The 19,870-nt window shown below is 42.9% G+C and overlaps 2 protein-coding genes across 5 annotated transcripts in view; one reads left to right on the top strand and one right to left on the bottom strand.

The window, feature by feature from the left end:
- The window catches only part of crb2a (crumbs cell polarity complex component 2a), a 29,248-nt gene extending 13,350 nt beyond the window's left edge, over positions 1 to 15,898 (top strand). The window contains exons 3-13 of the mRNA XM_037118234.1: positions 110 to 305; positions 1,195 to 1,334; positions 2,660 to 2,830; positions 2,924 to 3,037; positions 3,146 to 4,099; positions 5,929 to 6,503; positions 8,436 to 8,601; positions 9,344 to 10,214; positions 10,335 to 10,451; positions 11,383 to 11,509; positions 12,118 to 15,898. Coding sequence (XP_036974129.1) covers positions 110 to 305; positions 1,195 to 1,334; positions 2,660 to 2,830; positions 2,924 to 3,037; positions 3,146 to 4,099; positions 5,929 to 6,503; positions 8,436 to 8,601; positions 9,344 to 10,214; positions 10,335 to 10,451; positions 11,383 to 11,509; positions 12,118 to 12,339 — 3,653 coding nt within the window. The 3' untranslated portion in view covers positions 12,340 to 15,898. The remainder of the gene's footprint in view (positions 1 to 109; positions 306 to 1,194; positions 1,335 to 2,659; positions 2,831 to 2,923; positions 3,038 to 3,145; positions 4,100 to 5,928; positions 6,504 to 8,435; positions 8,602 to 9,343; positions 10,215 to 10,334; positions 10,452 to 11,382; positions 11,510 to 12,117) is intronic.
- Positions 15,113 to 19,870, bottom strand: part of dennd1a (DENN/MADD domain containing 1A) — a 29,920-nt gene continuing 25,162 nt past the window's right edge. For all 4 annotated transcript variants that reach the window (XM_037118236.1, XM_037118237.1, XM_037118238.1 and 1 more), the window contains one exon: positions 15,113 to 18,786. In XM_037118236.1, coding sequence (XP_036974131.1) covers positions 17,731 to 18,786 — 1,056 coding nt within the window. In that variant the 3' untranslated portion in view covers positions 15,113 to 17,730. The remainder of the gene's footprint in view (positions 18,787 to 19,870) is intronic.

Raw genomic sequence — 19,870 nt, 5'->3', positions numbered from 1 at the left:
CCTACATCTACCAGATATGACAAATTACCTTTGATCATCATCATCATCATCATCATCATTGCTTTCGTGCTTCTCTCTCCCTGCTTCGTGACGTTGCCCTCCTCACCAGGAGTCAACTGTGAGACTGAGATAGACGAGTGTGAGTCCGGCCCCTGCCGCAACGGAGCCACCTGTCATGACCTGACTGGCATGTACTCCTGCGAGTGTCTGCCCGGGTTTGCCGGCACCGACTGTGAGCTTGATGTCGACGAGTGTGCCAGCGAGCCCTGCCAGAACGGAGCTGCCTGTCACGACATGGTGAACAGGTAGGCCAGACCTAGAAGTGAATGCACTGTCTGTGGGAGCTGCAAGTCCATTCATTCTGAGCAATAAATACCCAGAAGGTGGATCAGTAACACTAACCACTGTACATTTGGAAGGCACTTCCTGCATCCTCGAAGACTCTGGATGAAAATAATGTTCTGTCTGATGTACAGATGCTTCACTCCTCTCCCACATAGCTGCTGGTTTCCTATATATGTAGCTGGTAATGACAGATGCTCTTTTTGTATGCCATGAAAACAGAAACAGTTACTTCTCTGAGCAAAAGCATTTTCAAAGTCTAGGATCTCTGTATGGATTAGGAAATAAGAGTCACTGATATTATATAATGCAGTGGACAGAATATGTCTTCATCGTAGAAGAGTTTTTAAGGATTCTGTAAACACCGTCAAAGCAGCAGCAAGAGCTGATAACTACGTCCTGGGCTTGAGATGCCAACGATCCAATTCTTTTCAACGGCTCCCTTGTACAAACCAGTGGAACTGAGTCCTTTACATGAACAGTGAGAATATCAATCGTTACATGAATTGTATACAAGGAAATGCAACTATTTTTTTTCTCACAGAGGGTCAGTTCTAATCAGAAGGATATGGCATCACACTGTGTAAAGTTTACAATCACTGACATCAGACATATGTGTTTTCTCCATGAGTGAATAAACACGCTGCTCTCAGAGGGAAATAAGGTCCCAGAGCACTGTTTGAATCTAGACAGGTGGCAGGGTCTGCCACATATAAACAAAGTACAACAGTATAAATTGTGTTGACCTTTAACTTCAGTTTGTTTATTCCATTTATTCAGTCATAAAATCTAAGAGTTTGAAAAAAAAAAATGATAATCTGCTATAGAAAAACTGATCTGTGTGTGTTGCAGCTATGAATGTGACTGCAGCGACACAGGATATGAGGGTGACTACTGTGAGGTGGACATCCCTGAGTGTGCCTCTGATCCCTGCCAGCATGCTGCCACATGTGTAGAGGGGGTCAAAGGATACACCTGCCTCTGCTGGCCAGGTACTGAACAACATGCTACACACCACACATTTCTGTACCATCACATAGATCTACAGAGGCTGTGAGCTGAGCTGATGGGGCTGCTCTCTGTGTGAGCCCAGATCACTTGTTGCTGCAGGTTTTCTACAATCCGCAGTTAGATACGCACACCATGGAGAGCTCACACTGAGACATACACTGCCCATGAAGATGAAATCATCAGGGATTTTATTTTAAAGTAGTGCACATGCACAAAATGGGGCCTGAAAGAGGTGTACTCCACTTCCTATGCAAAAATTGTTTGATGCACAAACAAACATGACAGGGGAATGTGTGCAGCAGTAAGAAAACGTTGACTTGCGGGTATGGACATTTCGGAAGCAAAGGGAATGGTGACACAGATGGCAAGGTGGGGTCTTGAAGCCAAATTGTAAAATGAAGCCTCTAACACATTCACTTCCACTTAATATCAAAGCATTTATCATCGATCTACGTTGTGTTAAACATTCAAACTAGCTCTGTTATGTGCACTCTCTTCTTTCTTGAACAATAAACACCTTTCAACTGAAAAACACATAAGCAAAGCCAGATCTTAAATCAAATCCGGCACGATATGTCATCACCATTACATTCCCCCCGGACAGCAAAGGAGAGGCCCGGCTGGTGCTGGTGGTTAGTCGTAGAGCTCCACAGCTGCTGAACTGCAGGATGTGTCAGGGTGAAGCTTACAGAAAAGTCTGGCCTGCCTTTCCCCGATATTAAGCGTGAACATACTTGGGTCCTTTTCACCTCAACCACGTGAACTCATGAAATCATCAGCTTTGGTTGTAGAAATTCAAGATAAAATCAAAAAGCATCAAAGTACTGCGGAATAGGTAATATAAGTTGATAATGTCGTCTGATACTGTGGATTTACCACTGAGTGCCTTGTTAGTTTTCATATAATTTTTGTGCGTATTTTCACAACTGGTGTCAGGCGTACAGAGATAATTGGAAACATGCTGGCTACCACATGTGCACACACGCAACATTTTTTGCCTTAGGTTAATTTCCTCATTTGTATGTATGCAAACATGTAGTGTGGATTCTCCACAGGGTTTTACACGTGAGACTGCAGACCTGTAACTAATGCATGTAACAAGTGTATGCATTTGAAGAACAAAATCATTCTAAATCCTTATGTGATAAGTTAAAATAATGCTGTGTTCTCTGAGAGCTACTTCATGTGTCCCAACTGTGAAAAAAACCTCTTGCTACTGATCTGAGACATGTATCTCAGACTTTCCCTATGTGAGTGTGTTTGAATAAAACAAATCAAGCTACGTTTCCTGTCTTGCTCCCTTCAGGTTATGAAGGACCAAACTGTGAGATTGACATAGACGAGTGTGCTGAGCAGCCCTGTGAGAACGCCGGCGAGTGTTTCGAGCGTTCGGATCCGTCTCACTGGGAGCTGGACTGGGAGCTCAGCTTTGCAGATGCAGCTGGATACATCTGCCAGTGTCAGCCAGGGTTCGCAGGTCATTAATACTGAAGTAACCAATCGGTTAAAATCTCAGTTGTTACGCCTTCTTTCATCTTCTGACAATCTTTTGACTTATCTCACATTACAGGAGAGAACTGCTCTGTCGACATCGATGAGTGTGAGTCTGAGCCCTGCCAGAACGGAGGCTCTTGTAACGATAAGATCAATGGCTACACCTGTACATGCTCTGTTGGATTTCTAGGTGAGTCTTCACCTTGTAATAACTGGACAGAAGCATCTGTCGCATGCTAGATCTAACAACAGAAGTAATCCGCAACCATATGCAACCGTTTGTGTGGTCCACCCCTAGGTGAGCTGTGTGAAGTGAACATTGATGAATGTGAGAGTCAGCCCTGTCAGAACGGAGGCTGGTGTGAAGACGGCAGGGCGTCCTACACCTGCCACTGTCCTGAGGCGGAGCCGGGGGAACTTCCCTGGGGAGGAGATCACTGTGATGTGAGACTCCACGGCTGCGTGGAGCACGAATGTCAGAACGGAGCCACCTGCCACCCATGGCTGGAGGGTGGAGAACACGGTCATACATGCTTGTGCCCTCATGGTTTCTATGATGAGCACTGCTCCACAAGAACAACGTTCTCCTTCTCCACCCCCGGATACATTCACATCCAGGTTGATCTCGAAGAAAGGACCAGGAGGGAAGTTGAGCACCATGCTCACCATGGCTTTGGAGTACAGCTACGTTTCCGGACAACTATACCCAATATGCTACTCTTTTACAGAGGGGATGTGGACAACCACCTCCTCCTGGAGATTCTGAATGGCGGCCTTCATGCAAAAGCCTTTTCTGAGGACTCTGAAATGGATGTAAGATTTCCTGGCTTGGTTAGTGATGGAGACTGGCGAGATGCTCATGTGTTTGTAGATAATGATGGTCTGGTTCTGACTCTGAAAGGTCCTGGCTGTGACAGGGATGGATGCAGAGTTACAGATAGTGGTGCTGAAGAACCGCCTTTCCAGCCCTCTGGAGCCTTCACCCAAATTTATGTTGGTGGAGCACCACCGGAGCTGTTAGAGTACTCTTTGAGTGGCACAGGCTTCATTGGATGTATGGAGGACCTGATGATCGACTCCAAGCCTATCCTACCCCAAACACTTCCTGAGGACCAAGGCCATGAGCTAGGATGCAGTAAGACTGAATGGTGTAAATCTGACCCCTGCAATGGACACGGACACTGTGTGGACCTGTGGACCAGCTATCAGTGTGACTGCTACCGTCCCTTCTATAGTGAGAGCTGCTCAGAAGGTAAGCACTTTTACCACCAGCTGAATTTAAAAAAACCTTTTGACAAATCCTGTCAAAACAAACCATTTACTTAACTACAAAGCAGCGATATCACAGTGTAAAACCCCACATAAGAAATATGACTTGAATTATTTGAACTGGGTCTAATGGGACAGAAAGTTGAGTGTCATCTATGTAGCAGTGAAAATTGATGTTACAGTGATGGATAATATAACCTGAGGAAGCATGTTAATACATAACAGTGGAGAAGTTTTAATACAGCAAACTTCTGTCAGAGGGTAGGAGCTGAACCATTTTAAAGCTGAGCCCTTATTGCTAACCCATTTGTTCCACACAGTTAATTTAGACAGTAAAAGTGCAGCTAAAATGGAGGAAGTTTAAAATTGAGGAGTCTCCAGGAATTCTTAGTGTGCAGCAAGTCATCTAATTCTTTGAGCAGAGCAGTCCCTCTTCAACAGAGCTCGCAAACCAGACTGTTCAGAGAGTATGCTATTAGTAAAAGAATACATTTGTTGCTTCAGTCTTCATTCAACAACATTAAATGTATAGCCTACAGGAGATTCTATAAAACATGCTGTTTGTGATCAAAACTAGGAGCCAATCAGCTCTTTGATAAGGTGGCAGTGAGGTTTTTCCCATTAATCCTCAGGATTTGCAGTCGGCTGTGGATTTCAGTTGGCTCAAAAAATTGTGAATCCAAATCAGCTTCTGGTGAAATGCAACCCAGCACCATTCACTTGCAGCTGCCCATCAAACTAAATGGTCAACAGTTTTGTTGTTCAATTCGTTTATACTAAATTATGAAATGAAACGCTAAATATAGCCTACTTTTTTACCTTTTGGTCTAAGGGTGAAACAGATAATGTCATGTAGGCCAAACCCCCCGCAGAGTTTCTGTTATGTTTCTTGGAAACTTTTTGGAAAAGGGCAGGCGCCTAAAAAATGGCAGCTGCTATCAGGCCATCAGTGCCGATCACTGGCAAACTTTACCCAATCAGATCTTCAGTAGGAGAGTGGGACCACCAGCAGAGCCAGCTGGTGGATCAAACTCTTACTGAAGGCAGTTAAGAGAAGAATGAAACCATATCTTCTATTTAGAAAAGCCTTCAGCGCTGTTCTTTAAATGTACTCTCCTATTACGACATAGTTGATGCTTTGCTAACATCTGCTAACAGCTGGCAGAGGCGCCATTGTTGTTTTCAAACAGTCTCTTCTCTCACTGGTAGTCACACCTAAACCACACCTGTAGCTGCCGGTACTTCCTCATAGAATGCTGATTACTTTAATCACTGTGTGCTCTGTGATGGCTCATAGCTTGAAGCCTGTCATGTAAAACCCAACAAAGCTCCACCAGCTTAGCATCCACCTGACTATAGATCTAATCAGCCTGCGCTGTTACAGACAATTACAGAGTGACAGCTGTCAAATACAGGTAGTGGAATAAAACGTAGTGTTGCCCTTTGAAATGTAATGATGTGGATATTAAAGGAAGAAATTCAAAGTCAGAATGTTGATATTTACAATATTAATGAGGAAAACTCAGAAATATGTATTTTTATTCTCAGAGGAAACTAAGGTCCCAGAATACTGATGAAGCTAGAGAGGTGGCAGGGTCCGCCACATATAAACAAAGTTAAACAGTTTGTTTTATAAAAACTAAGCAAGTTTGATTATTAAGTTTCAGTTACAGACTTAGGTGATGTAGAGAAATCAAAAGCATATAAACTGACAAGTTCGGCATTGTATTCCTCACACACTGAAGTCCTATTACTAACTCTAATCTGTTCTGTTCATGTGATTAATCCAAGCCTCCATATCTCCCCTGACAGAGTTCCCTTCATGGACATACAGCCACGAGGACACAGTGAGTTTCAGTGCCTATGATGTGAGCAAAGGACACGGCAGCAACTTCAACGTGTCCTTCCTCCTGAGGTCGTTAAAACCAGACGGGCTGCTGTTCCAGCTGAGGAGGCCCACAGAGGAGGAAGGGGGAGAGGTCTACTTTTCTATCTACCTGGGGATGGGGAGGGTGTTTGTCAGCTCTCTACCTAACACTGCCTCACTGACAGCCCCCATATTTGTGACCACTGGTGAGAAGCAGCTTCTACAGGTGGAGGTCCAACACAGACAGGTGATCTTCGAACACGCAGGCCTTCGTTATGGAATTGGAGAGATCCCCGAGGTGAATGTTGCCGGTGGGGATCAAGCCTATGTAGGAGGACTTCCAGGGGACTTGGACTCTGATGTGTGGGGGGGACATTACAAAGGTTGCCTGCAGGACTTTCGTTTAGACTCTGTGCATCTGCATGTGGATGCTTGGAACAGCTCGGATGAGGAGGAAGTGTATTTACCAAGCGATGCTGAAAATGTGGAGAAGGGCTGTGTCAGTGATGATACATGCAAGGTAGGAAATAGTGTTTGATTTGCATGTTCCCAACAGTTATACTGTCACAGTAACTGTCTCAGTAAGCCTGTGTGTTCTAAATAAAAGGGAGGCTCCGAAGGAAAGGAACACTGATATTTAAAGTTATGCTTCCGGAGGAAAAATACATTCCCTACAGTCCCACATGAACTTAAAAACAGCCTCACAATTGTAATTCTGGGTCAGCTGTGATTGCTCTCAACCAAGGGGTGACAAAATGGCAGCAAAGCCACCATTAATGGCCTTTAAGTCTGTTATGAACTCAGTTGATTCAGGAGATAAAGTCTGATTTTATGTCATTTATATACAGTTTATTTGTATCTGGTTCAACAGAGTAGATTTAGCAGAAAGGTTCAGTTCTTTGAAAAACTCTCAGAACCTGAACAGCAACAAGGATTCTGCTGAAGAAAACATTCATACATGGACACCAAATTTTAGTTAAAGGGTAACTCCACCAATGTTGTACATAACAGGTCTTACAGGTTAATACTTACAGTGGTCAGTTAGTTAGTTTGTAAGTTCATTTTTATGTCTGTGTCATGCCAATATCTGGCCCATCCCACATGGGAGTACAAGACATCATCGCAGTATAGATTATATATTATCTACTGGTACACGTAGCAGCAATAAATAAATAAATACATTAAATAACTTCAATTACAAAACACTGTATCAACAATTTCTTGCAATTTCTTTTTTTTTTCTCGTCTCTGTGCTTCCTCCATGTAACTGGCTAGTCGAAATGGTCCCAGTCTAAACAGCCATCTTAATATTTGTGCATTATCCATTGGTACAAAGTGATCTGTTTTCATGTAAAAATTCTGCACAGCTCCCCAGTGAAAGGGCAGTAGAAACCAAAATGGATCTCATTTTCTATATCAGCCAAACAGCACACTGAACAAATCCACCCTTCTTCTTTCCTAACTGCCGTACTGTCCAGTTTCAACCATAAAAGGTAAACAAACGAAAACAAAAAAACAATCTCAACTGAGCACATAAACATCTTTGCTTTTTAGCTAATCATATTAAATGTAATTCTCAGTGCCACATTCACATGTTATCATCCTAAATGTATATGCAGTTTTGGTCCATATATCAGCAGCCCGTTACTCTTTCAACTGGGTATGAACAGATTCTCTGGGCATACAGATGTTGACCTTTTCATTATTAAGAAATACTTAATCAAATCCATGTTACAGAACAATATATATAAAAATCCCTTGACTAAGGCCCAGTCATTTGTTTATCCCATTATTTTCTTCCATATCAAGTAACCATTTCCATAGCTAGGTTATACAAATCTCCCAGTGAACCTCACATAGTTCCCAACCCATGTACTATGTATATGTAAAGATAATAATAATAATAATAATAATAATAATAATAATAATAATAATAATAAGCCAAAATTGCATGTAATCTGATACATTGCCTCAAGTGATGTCAGTGAGTGGCTATGTTGCACAACATGATTTTTAATGTTTAACACTGGTGGAGTTATTCTTGAAATACTAAATCACTATCACCAAAGGATTAGCACACGAGGTGTTGGATGGGTTGGTGGAGTGTATCAGTAGAGTAATGACTGTATTCTGCACCTGCATCAGTATGAGCTGATGATACAACTACAGATAATAAATGAGCCCGTGAAGTTGAAGCAGCACATATAAATCAGCAGATGCAAGAGTGCTCTGACTGAATAAACACTGCTATGCTCTATGTGATATGCGGAAAATGCCTCATTTAGACTTTAGACTATTATTCATTTGGTGTGACTATGAGGCGAGCAATGATGGAAGTCCTCCCATTCTTCCCTCTATATTCTTGTGAGCTAGCTTTGTCGTTTTAAAACGGTTTGCCGCCTTGAATGTGCTGTGTCTTGATTATATCACATCCCACCGCTCCCCTTTGCAGATGAAGCCGTGTCAAAACGGAGGCGAATGCACCATCACATTCAACGATTTCACGTGTTCGTGTCCTGAGGAATACACGGGGAAGACCTGTGAAACACGTGTGTGGTGTGTCAGTGGTCCCTGTGTCAACGGCGGCCATTGTGTGGACCTCCCTGATGGATATGAATGTAAGAGCACCTGCATCATTTTATAACTGCGCTTAGTAAGAAACGGGTCATATTTTATTTAGGTAATACTAGTGCCATTACATCAAATTAGCCGTCTTGACTGACTTTGAAACCACGTTCACCTCCATAAGCTTTCTTCTTTTTTTTTTTTTTATCAGCTCAACTTAAATAGATTTTTCTTTAACAGTTAAATTTGCACTCAGTGCTCCAAGCTTCTGTGTTAGCCTGCCCATATGCGCAGCATCATCATAAGGACCTATGGGTGCAGTCAAAGTTTGATTAATGCCTGCTGAATCTCTTTTCTGTAGCACAGACACGTTCGAGTTCCCATTCCAATACAGTGGAGCAATGTAGCACTGGTGTCTGAGAGAAAAGGTCTCTCATCTGCATCCAGCGGTCTTAACAGTAGCTCATCTTTAATAATCCCATTGTCATAAAGAGTTTCCAAAACTCTGCCTGACAGACCATCTCCTGCAGCTCCTTACAGGTTAGGACTCCCAAACATCAGCAGAGTGTATCAGGAGGAGTACTAGGAGTGATTATTAAACTCTCTTTACTGCCACAGGAATCCCGCTGACTTATGAACGCCACAGTTAACAGCTTACATTTGGTATCAGATCATTACTCTGAGTTTTGGTATCACATCTGGAGAGAAAAAAGTTGGTGCATGCTGTATCTAGTATAATAGCTGTTGGTTCAGCAACAATCAAACGCAACTCCCGTTCTCCATGTTGTCCTACAGGTGTGTACAATGCCACGTTTGAGAACAACCCTGTGCACTACAGTGCTGGAGGATCCCTGGCTGAGCCCGTCTCTAACATCTACATGGAGCTGCGGACTCGCTCAGAGAACGCTGTGCTCCTGCGAGCCTCCTGGGGCTCGGACCTGCTCTTGGTGGGTCTGCTAGACTCCTCAGTCCGGGTGGAGATCCACATCGGCAACAGCGTGGAGACGATGACCTTTACAGGAGTTCGTCGAGTGGCTGACGGGAGCTGGCATCGTGTGAACATCTCGATGGCCGAGAGGGAACGGAAAGCCTCTGCCTGGGTCATCACCGTGGATGGAATCACAGACGCCAGCAGCGTGCCGGAGCGCACAGGAAGCCTTCACTTTCTCAACGAGAAGGGAGCCACGCTGGCTGTAGCGGAGAGCTTCACTGGCTGTCTGGGTGCAGTGAGGGTCGGAGGAGTCTACCTTCCTTTTGTGGATGACTATAAAGCCCCGCAGCCATCTCAGTTCCATATGGATGGAAAACCAAAGATTCATTTGGGTTGCACCAGTGCTCCTGTTTGCGACTCCAGTCCCTGTCTGAATGGAGCCACATGTGAAGACCTCTTTAATAAATTCGGCTGTGTGTGTGACCTGGGCTGGGAGGGAGAGCAGTGTGAAACAGACACTGATGACTGTGCGACTCAGCCCTGTGTGCATGGAAGCTGTAAGGACTACTTAGCAGGCTTTGAGTGTCGGTGTCACGCCGGATATGCTGGCACGCTCTGCGATGAGGATTTCGACGAATGTGAGCATCACGCGTGTGAACATGGAGGCACCTGTCAGGACGGACCCAACATGTACACCTGTATCTGCCCAGAGGATTACAGAGGGCCTCTGTGCCAGTGAGTACTCAGATATCCACTTTTTTGTTGGTTTGAAGCGGCAGTGCAAAAACAACGGAGCAACGCACAGCTGTTCTTAGCATTGACTGAGGCAAAGCTTTTGAATCTCTTCTCCGCCAGGTGGGACTATCCTCCATTACAGTGTGGTGAAGATGTCCAGTGTGCAAATGATGGTATCTGCCATGATGGGCTGTGGGGAGCCAACTGCACATGCGTACCAGGCTTCACAGGCAGCAGGTCAGCTCACTTTTGACACTTGAAAAAATGATTTGACAACATAAAACATTGGCTCCAAGTATTTTAAATGCATGCATTAATGCGATACTAACACAAACTTTCTTTATGAGTGAGTAAACAAGCTGTTCTCTGAGGAAAATAAAGTCCCAGAACACTGTTGGAAGCCAGAAAGGTGGCAGGGTCCGCCACATACAAAGTTGTAGATTGTAGATTGTGTTGTCGTTTGAATTCAGTTTGTTTATTCAGTTTATTCAGTCACGGAAACAAAGAGAGTTTGATTATTTAGTTTGTTCAGACAGATAAAAATCAACCAATGAAAATCCTTCCATTCTCATTAACATGTCTCCACCTAAACTACTTTACGTTTATATGTAATAATTGAATTATCACATAATATTAGGTGCTTATATGCTATACATATATAAGTTTAATTTAATTCGTTATATTATTGATTTATTCACATTCATTTAACATGATAGAAACACTTTACAGTGACCTAATGTCACAGAATTACTGTAGATGGAACAGTTCCATGTTTTCTCTAACTTTAGAGTGTGATGAATAAAACTAACTGATGTATACATGTATTAGGGCTTGCCATTCAAAGACCACACATCTACTATTCATTCATTAAAATTCTCTTATGTGTCGACCCAACATGGATTTAGCAGGACAAAGGTATACTTACTGCATTAAAATCCTGAATCCTGTTTTCTCTGAAACAGAAAAAGTCAAAACCTGGACAAGTAAAGCAAAACTATCTGCAATACAAACTGTGGGGCTTTTATTATTATTTGTAGAATAGCTTAAAATGAAAGGCCTGGACACACTTGACTGAAATTGCTAAATGTCTTTAGAAATGTGAGAGTGGCCTTGAATGTTTGCACAGTATGTTCATGTCCTGTCCTAATGTGATTTGTTTGTCTCGCAGGTGTGAAACAGAGATTGACGAGTGTCTGTCCAACCCCTGTCGAAACGGAGGCTCCTGCTTGGATCGCTTCAACATGTTTGTGTGTGAATGCCCGCCTGGCTACAGTGGTCCCATCTGTGACACAAATGTATGTTTGTTGCATGTTTCTTCTTTAGTGTTAGACATACACGTCAAGAGATGTACATCATACGTTTGTTGCCCAACACAGCCCAATCTCCAGAATACATCTGTGCAATGTATGTTTCTGCAAACCGCAGGGATTGAAGCTTTTGTTGCACATTTTATGTTTCGGTTTTTTATGTTATCATGTGACATCTCTGTGCTTATGTTCTGGTTAGACATAAAACACACTTGGTTCCATTTAAGCAAAGACCATGCTCTTGTTTAAAAGGCCTTTCTTGGTCGCCACGAACTTGACTGGCGATGCCTGAGGTCTCCTTCAAAAATATCCAGTGGTTTTACTCACAGATGTTTAAACACAATCTCGACCACCACTCCATATATAACAGTCAGGTCTCAAATAATTGATGGGAATGTGATATGGGACTTATTGTAGAATGTCAAGATGGTACGTAACCTATGACATGTAAAAATGTGAACAGATCTGTGGTTTGGAGAAAAGTTGATAATTTTATCCTGGTAACTGGGCTGCACAACAACATGTACTAACTTCCAGTAAACCGGACTGTCAAACGTGACATTGTATTCTGATCCGTCCATTCTGTGCCTTTGCAGAAACAGGCCCACAAACAGGGAATCCCCTGGCTGATGGTAGCCATCCCGCTGCTGTGCTTCTGCGTGCTGATAGCCATCATCGGCTTGACCTTCATGGTGCTCACGGCGAGGAAGAAGCGCCAGTCGGAGGGCGCGTACAGCCCCAGCGCTCAGGAGCTGGCTGGAGCGCGACTGGAGATGGACAGCATGCTCAAAGTCCCACCAGAGGAAAGACTCATATGACACAAAGGCTGAGCGATGAGGGTGGTAGACGGGATCCGAGCACTGCGGGCATGTGCTCACTTGGGCTGAAGTGAAGGACCTATGTTGCAGGATACAGCCCTCTCCTGGTGGCCAGCAGGTAGTGACACAGTGCTGCTGTTCAGTACGTCACTTCTTTTAACAGAGATGCGTTAAATATGTAAGGGTTAGCGATGAAGGACATAAGGAGCCTTTGGACCACAGAAACTCACTGATAGGATGAGGGAACAAGGAAGAACAATCCATTGTATGACTTGACACACTGTAGTTTGTCTAAGGCAGGGCCTTAACCTGGTTCATAACTTGTGCGTAGAGGACAATTTCAGGGCTTTATTCCAAGTGCTATGAGCACAAAAACTGAGGAAATTGTGATGCATTCAGAGAAAAAGAATGATGAGATGTGAGGGGCCCAAGCAGCAAAGTCTCACCAACATACAGGGCTCTAAAGCTGCATTTGTTCTAGAAGCCATTAGATGCTGGTTCTAACAACACTGTGACTGCCTGGATTGAGGAAACTTTAAAATAATAACATTTTACTCAGCACAATTTCTTTTTTAGTTACTTGTAAAGTGGTTCTTGTTGTTAATTTTGACAAATACTGTTCCAAGTGTGTCTCCACCCTGTTTTTGTGTCCATTTTTCATTTCCGTGTGAAAACATGTGGAACCACTGGAAGCAGAGGACAGGCTGGCCACTCTGGATACATGAGCGGCACTCTCATTCCCCCTCCGGCTTTCTGGTTCTTACAGCGGGGTAAAGGAAAATCCTGTCAATTAAATATCAGTTAACTAATAATGATCCAAAAGCAAACTCCATGTAAAGAGACAGGAGCTGAGCTGCAGCAGCTCAGCGACGCAGCCGCCACACAGCTCGCAAGCATCCTGAGTGGACAGATAGATAATGACCTCCGGAACACGTGACTCCACTCATCATTTCCATTGAAGAAATAAAAGACATCATGTCTGCGGTGCGTGATGAGGAGACTGTAGCCTTTGCTTCTCTATACAACAGGTGACACTGGAATATAGAATTGCAGAGAGAAGTTTCATAATCCTCAGACCCAAAATGATTTGGACAGTGTTCTCAGGATTGGAACTGGCGCTGTCACACTGCAAGTCATACCTCCTGCTGATGCCGGAATAACTCCGGTGCCACCTCAGTCTTTCCCACATGTGCGGTGGTGCGTAGGCTGACAGTCACTCTCAGCAACGCCTGTGGAGATGGATCATATTGCGTGGGGACGGAGAGAAAAAGAAGGGGTGTAGGATTTGCAAACCTGGCCGATACTTTATCGCCATTACATTGCTAACGCTGAACCATTTTACTAATCTGTGTGCTTGAAAAGAGGCACTGAAAAGAAGGTAGGGACTGTACAGGGGAATACATTATTACAAACAATACAAAAGCACACAAAACATCTAATAGATATGTTCAAAAGACAGGATTGTATTTTCGGTTCAAGGGACATGCAACTGTGTTTTGTTAAGGACATCAGAGTCTAGGTTTGTCTGTTGTACTGTCTCCTTCACACGCTGACTTGCTCATGGCTGTTTCTCTTTGTCAGGCCTGTACAGTTTGTATATTTATGTTGATTCTGTGTTTGAACTTTTGCTGGATTTCCACTTTTACTGTTAAGGCCTCACATGTACAAAGGGAGGGTCTGCTCATGTCTGTCTCAGTTGCAACATGGCATTTGTTTACAATCAGGGATGAATATATTAAAACCCAGGGACATTCAACACAGAGGATTAAATCAAAATCAAAAGACATGACATGGAAATAGTGCCACAAATTCAATGAAAAGGATTTAAACGACCTGTGGTAAGCTTTAAATTTGAGAAGAAGAAGAAGAAAAATCATGACGTGTCTGTCAATAAATGTGTTGTACATAATTAGCTTCTCTATTTTCTAAACAAACATGTAATCATTTACCATTGCACAGTGTATCACCATTGTCTTTTGTTTTCTTTATTCTGATGTGCAAAATCCAAGATATTTTATTCATAATGTATTACGATCATGCAATAAAGTGAAGCAGCTTCTGAAGCGTCATACCTCCTGATTATTCATCCGTTAACTAAACCACTCGCGCTTTCAGCATCACAGCGGCTTGAGCCTATCCCAGCAGGCATTCTGCAGGACAGGCTGCCAGTCTCACACACAGACAAACACATTCAAATTTTGGCCTGGCTGAAATGTTTTGACGGCAAACACTCAACGCAAATATTATACAAAAAGCAACACTTTGGTTTTTGCTTCCATTTTTCACTACTTCCATTTTTTTTTTTATGCACACAGAGAATATTTCTCTCAGACTCTTTATTCGAGATAATCCCTCCTCCTGGCAGGCATGGCATATCAAGTTGCTGATTTAACAGCATGATTCGGGCACAGGTCCTCAGTTGGACTGGTCACAATAATTTTACTCCCGTAAGCTGTCTTCACAACCGCAGACTAAGTGTAACCTTAAGACAGTCTGGACTGTACTGGATGTGAAAGTAAATAATAAGACCTACAAACAATTTACTGTACCCTATGTAGCATCCAAAACTAAGCTAATCACACACACAACAGATGAAAATGATATTGGTCCTTTTTATGTGACTCCTACATCAATGGCCAGCTAGTGTTGGCAGCAGGTCTTTACAATAACTACATGAACTGTGAATCTTGTGTAAAATCAGTTTATGTCGGCTCACATACATCAGCAGCAGAGTAGGCAAAAGGAACCTTCAGAACAACAGATATACAATAAAGTGTTTAAAAGTCCTCATATTTAATCAGACAGAAATGTTTAAAATCATTTCAGGGACATTACAGTCTACTGTAGGCTTGCAGGTTTTCTTAAAAAGTTTCTTTTTTTTTTTTTTTTATAAAACAGAAGGAGGCAACACATGTTCACAGGTCAGTGAGAAGCCAGAGATGGGATTCACCATGAAGGCCAAGAAACAAACAGAAAAACAAAAGCACTGCCCTACCACAAACATCGATAGGTGAACTAACTGCATGACTGAGATGCACCACACGCTGTAGCTACCATAATACCATTAGGATTTTCATCAACTATAGCAGACTACGGGTAACAACACAAGCTAATCGTGGAAGTTGACATCAGTGGGACACATGATGTTGTGAGTGTGACATGAAATACTGCGTGCTATTTTTATAGTCACAAATCTATACTGAGCACTTTGCTAATGTGGTGGCGTTTAAGACAGAAGACACAGGAGGCTGCCGTGTAAAGAATTGTGTTAACTTGTTAATGAGCGGCAATGGGCTGAGAAACTGTTGGCATCTGAACATCTGGAAGCAAGGCCTGTTTCAAGAGAGATTTCCTGGGTGGGGTAGCGGGTAAATTAACAAAACACCTAAATTTAGTCGATCCTTTGACAGCTAGAGTCGGTTCAGTTCATGTCCATTTGTTCATCAGACACACTTGTATTTTTCATTGGTCAGTAGCACAGCGGATGGTATTAGGGAGGGAATGTGTGTGTGTGTGTGTGTGTGTGTGTGTGTGTGTGTGTGTGTGTGTGTGTGTGTGTGTAGGGTGTCACCACATGACCATTCCTATCACCTGGATCAGGACCTTCTGTTGCAGTAAATCATACATTATCTCTGATGCTCATGCACAACACACAAAGAGTCATTCAGTCAGTCTAGAACAAAGGTTATAAATCACACACACACAAAAGTAAAAAACGATTTCATCATACATGAATGCAGCACATACTAACTACATGTTGGTAATAAAAGCTATTGATTTTTACTTAAGATTGCAAAGATTTCTTCATGGTTGATTTGGGGCCTGTAGTGGTAAAGGCAAGTAATAACTTGGCAGTAAATATCCAGTGAGCAGCTACCCTGTCAGAAGTGTAGTAGAGGAGGAACTCCTGGTATCAGCCTACAGCACAGCTGTGAGGATTCATTATGTCAGTTAACATCTGGCATCTGATGGTATCTGTAGTTCCAAAGACAATTCATAGCTAACTATTATGATAAAGGATTAGCTGTTGATCAATATTGTTTTACATGTTTTTTTTTTTATATTTTACAGACTAAATCAATCATAAAAAACAATCAACTGAATATTCGATCATAAATATAATCATTAGCATACCAATGATCCAGTATTGTCTTTTGCTTCAAGTTTAGTAAGTGCATGCATAGTTTCCTGTGAATCCCTTTCGTGTGGGAATACTGTTTGAATCTTGACAAACTCCCGAAATAACTATAAAAACAACTATATAGAGAAGTAATTACAGAATGACAATACATTCAATGACTGTAGCTCAGAATTTTCTGACCATCAACAGAATAATTGGCTCATGGTATAATGAAAATCTTAAGGATAGTAACTTAGTTTTAGCCTGTGAGTTGAGGGGCTTTCAGACAGCAAACGGTTCAAACAGAAATCCTCCTGCATACTGTCCAACTTGCACAAGTACATTGAAAATGGTGCTCCAGGACTAAACCTAAACATCGCAAACAAATGTATTTCGGCACGTTAGACAGTGTGTGAAAGTTTGCTTGCTACAGACAGATAACAGTTCCAGTATATGTTTCAAAGAGACGGAAGCAGTACCATATGCTACAGACTGATACTATCCCTCAACTAAAATCTCATCAAAAAGTGAAAAGGAGCATGTGGTAGGATTAAAGTGTCATTTGTAAGAAATCAACAGAAACTCAAGGTAGCTCCGGGGGGCAGGACAACTGATAAATGCTGCTCACTATACTCTTTACTGTCACTTTCTATGGCTGTATCAACCAGCTGCCATGCTATCTGCTCTTTGCAAGTAACCAAGTTAGCCATGGAGATGGGCGAGTCACTGTGGGCAACAGGGCCCTGTCAGCTGGCCTCCTAGTGAACACAGTTTGAAAATGTTAAGCTATCATCAACTCAGACTGCAGTGGCAAATATCTACACATTCACACTCAGCTGCTGACTTGACTCTAGAAACAATGGAAGTGGCGACAGCAACTGCTCGCTGTCTTAAAAGTAGCTTTACTGCTAGCTTGCAGTAGAAATAATCTAAGCCCAATTAGGTAATGTTCCTTTGTTAATCTTAGCTTGCTAGCTAACAATGCCTATTGATGTTGAGCCCACAGAATTTTTCATCAACACTTTTGCACTCCTCAGCATGGTTTGAAAATACATACAATGCAAAATCATTATTTTGGAATAGACAGTTTTTTACAGAACTGAAGTTGCATTCTTTAGAATGTCTTTAATAATAGCTCAACAGTTCAGCTTCAACTCCCATGACTGTGAGTCACATAAGCAGAATAGACTTATACTACTTAGAAGGTCCTGATACAGTAGTGAGGGACGTGTGGTGACAAAGAGGGATACCTCAGTACATATTCACAGATTTCAGTCAAATGTCTCCCACCTCCTCCGAAGGTCATCCACCTTCTTTTTTGGGGGTGTAGTGGGCTTGGCCATAGTCAGCAGATCCCCAAAAGGATCCTGAGTTGTCTGGCTGTCTCTGTCAGCACCAAATGGCTTAGCCAGTTTGTTCGTGGCTGTACTAGGGACAGACGTCAAGTCTGCCAGGCTAGACAGAGCGTGGTTGCTGGCAGAGGAGGCAGGCAGGGAGGTGACCGAGGAGGGGAAGGCTGACTGTAGCAGTCCGTAGCTGGGCGGAAGGGCTGAACTGCCTGGTGAATGCTGTCTGTAGAGCCCTGGTAGTGTAGAGAAGGACTGTTGCTGGGCTGGAGTGTGTATGTATGATCCTGGTGGAGGCCCATAGACTGCACTGAAGGGATTCCCACTAACAGCTGGTGAGTAATGCATTTGAGGGGAAGTGTGGTGCAGAGACTGAGCAAATGGGTTGAGTGATATGTGAGGATGTAGTGGGAAAGGGGGCAAGCCCTGTGGGTAGGACTTGGGTGGTTGTGTTGGTTTGGAGGTAGATGACGGCATACCGATATCTACCCCATCACTTAGTGACGTGGAACTAGTCTGTGCTGAGCCTTTAAGGGGGTCTAGAAGGCTTATGAGATCTATACTGTCCTCAGTGGGCTTAAGCAGGTCTCCATCTGTGGTCCTGCTCAGGGCTTGCCTAAACTCCTGTCCCCCTGATGTAGTCCCTCCTTCCCCAACTCCTGCTTGTTTAGAGCGTGCCACAGGTGGTGCTAGGACACTGCCAAGCTCTGGTGTCTTTCTTCCATGTGGGCGTGGAATGGTGATGTTGCCTGGGGTGGAAGGGTCCAAAGGATCCAGGCCTTGGCCAGAGCTGTCATGGCTCGGAGAGTGGGGCTCTGTCGGTACAGGGAGTTGGACAGATGGAGGTCTATCGCAGGTCAGAGGCACACAAACAGGCTGGGCTGTTTCCTCCTGCCCTATACTCCACAGTTTATTGTAAGGGTTGGAGAGCTTCAGACCTGGAAGAGTTCGTGAGTGTTCACCCAGACTCGGGTCCATCCGCTGCAAACACAGGAAATAAGTCAGAGTTTAAAGGACCATTCCAGTTGTTAATCATATGTGCTTACAGCTTACATCAATGAAACCAATTCATGTCTGTGTACAATTATACAGTATGTTTTCCTACATTCAAGGGCATAGTGGTTTCAGTTATTTTTACTTATTTTACTTAAGAGTGATATGCGAATCCTTCATGGTGGTACATTCATGTGCACCACCATTTAGTTCTATTGTCTGTTGACTGGAGGTCAAATCAATTGAGATAACTACAAGTTGTATTTACAAACATTATATAATGACATATTTTCACAATCTGATATTTCAGACATCTTATGTGTGATTCATGACACAACTGAAACAGAATAAAAAATTAATTTTCTCTTTCCATTCACTACCATACATATTTTTTCCCAAATATAGTCTGTTCGGGTCCACTGGAAGGGGTTTGACTTAAGTTCTCTATATTAACGTGTCTATGATGGTCACAATCCTGGTTAACAGCCATGACAACTGGTGAAACAAGCAGCTTCAGAACAGACACTGAGCGAAAGTCAAACTCTGCTCAACTCATGGTACGTCATTCATCAGTGGAAGGCGTCTATTGGTCCGGTGAAGCGGAGTACATTCTGGTTGTTGTAGGTTTTCTACCTTTTGGGCATAATTTAACAACACAGCTCTTTTTCTCTGTTTGCTCTGGTCATGTGGCAACAACTTCAAAAATACTTCTACAATTCTGCTGCACAGAATGTCGAGTTTCATGCAAGGGCCATCTCTTCAGTGGCTGAAGTACTTCTGTAAGCAAAAGTACGACTACTTAAGCCGAACGGTCTATTACATCATAATATATGTTATATCCTTGAATTATAATCATGTTAATAACTTTCATTATTGCTGAATGGCTTAACCTATAATAATATATTTTAGCTACATTTATATAACCAACTAAACTTTTAGGGTAATTCGAGGTGGGTGCAACTGTAAAAACACCCGAACCAGCGGAGCGCTGCTAGTGATGAAGCAGTTTTCAGCACTTTTTGTAGGTACACAGTAGGGTGAAAGGTGAAAGCTGAATGAACTGTCCCTCCTA

The sequence above is a fragment of the Acanthopagrus latus genome, chromosome 12, assembly GCF_904848185.1.
Source record: "Acanthopagrus latus isolate v.2019 chromosome 12, fAcaLat1.1, whole genome shotgun sequence".
NCBI lineage: Eukaryota > Metazoa > Chordata > Actinopteri > Spariformes > Sparidae > Acanthopagrus > Acanthopagrus latus.
This window is presented reverse-complemented; position numbering and strand designations above follow the sequence as displayed.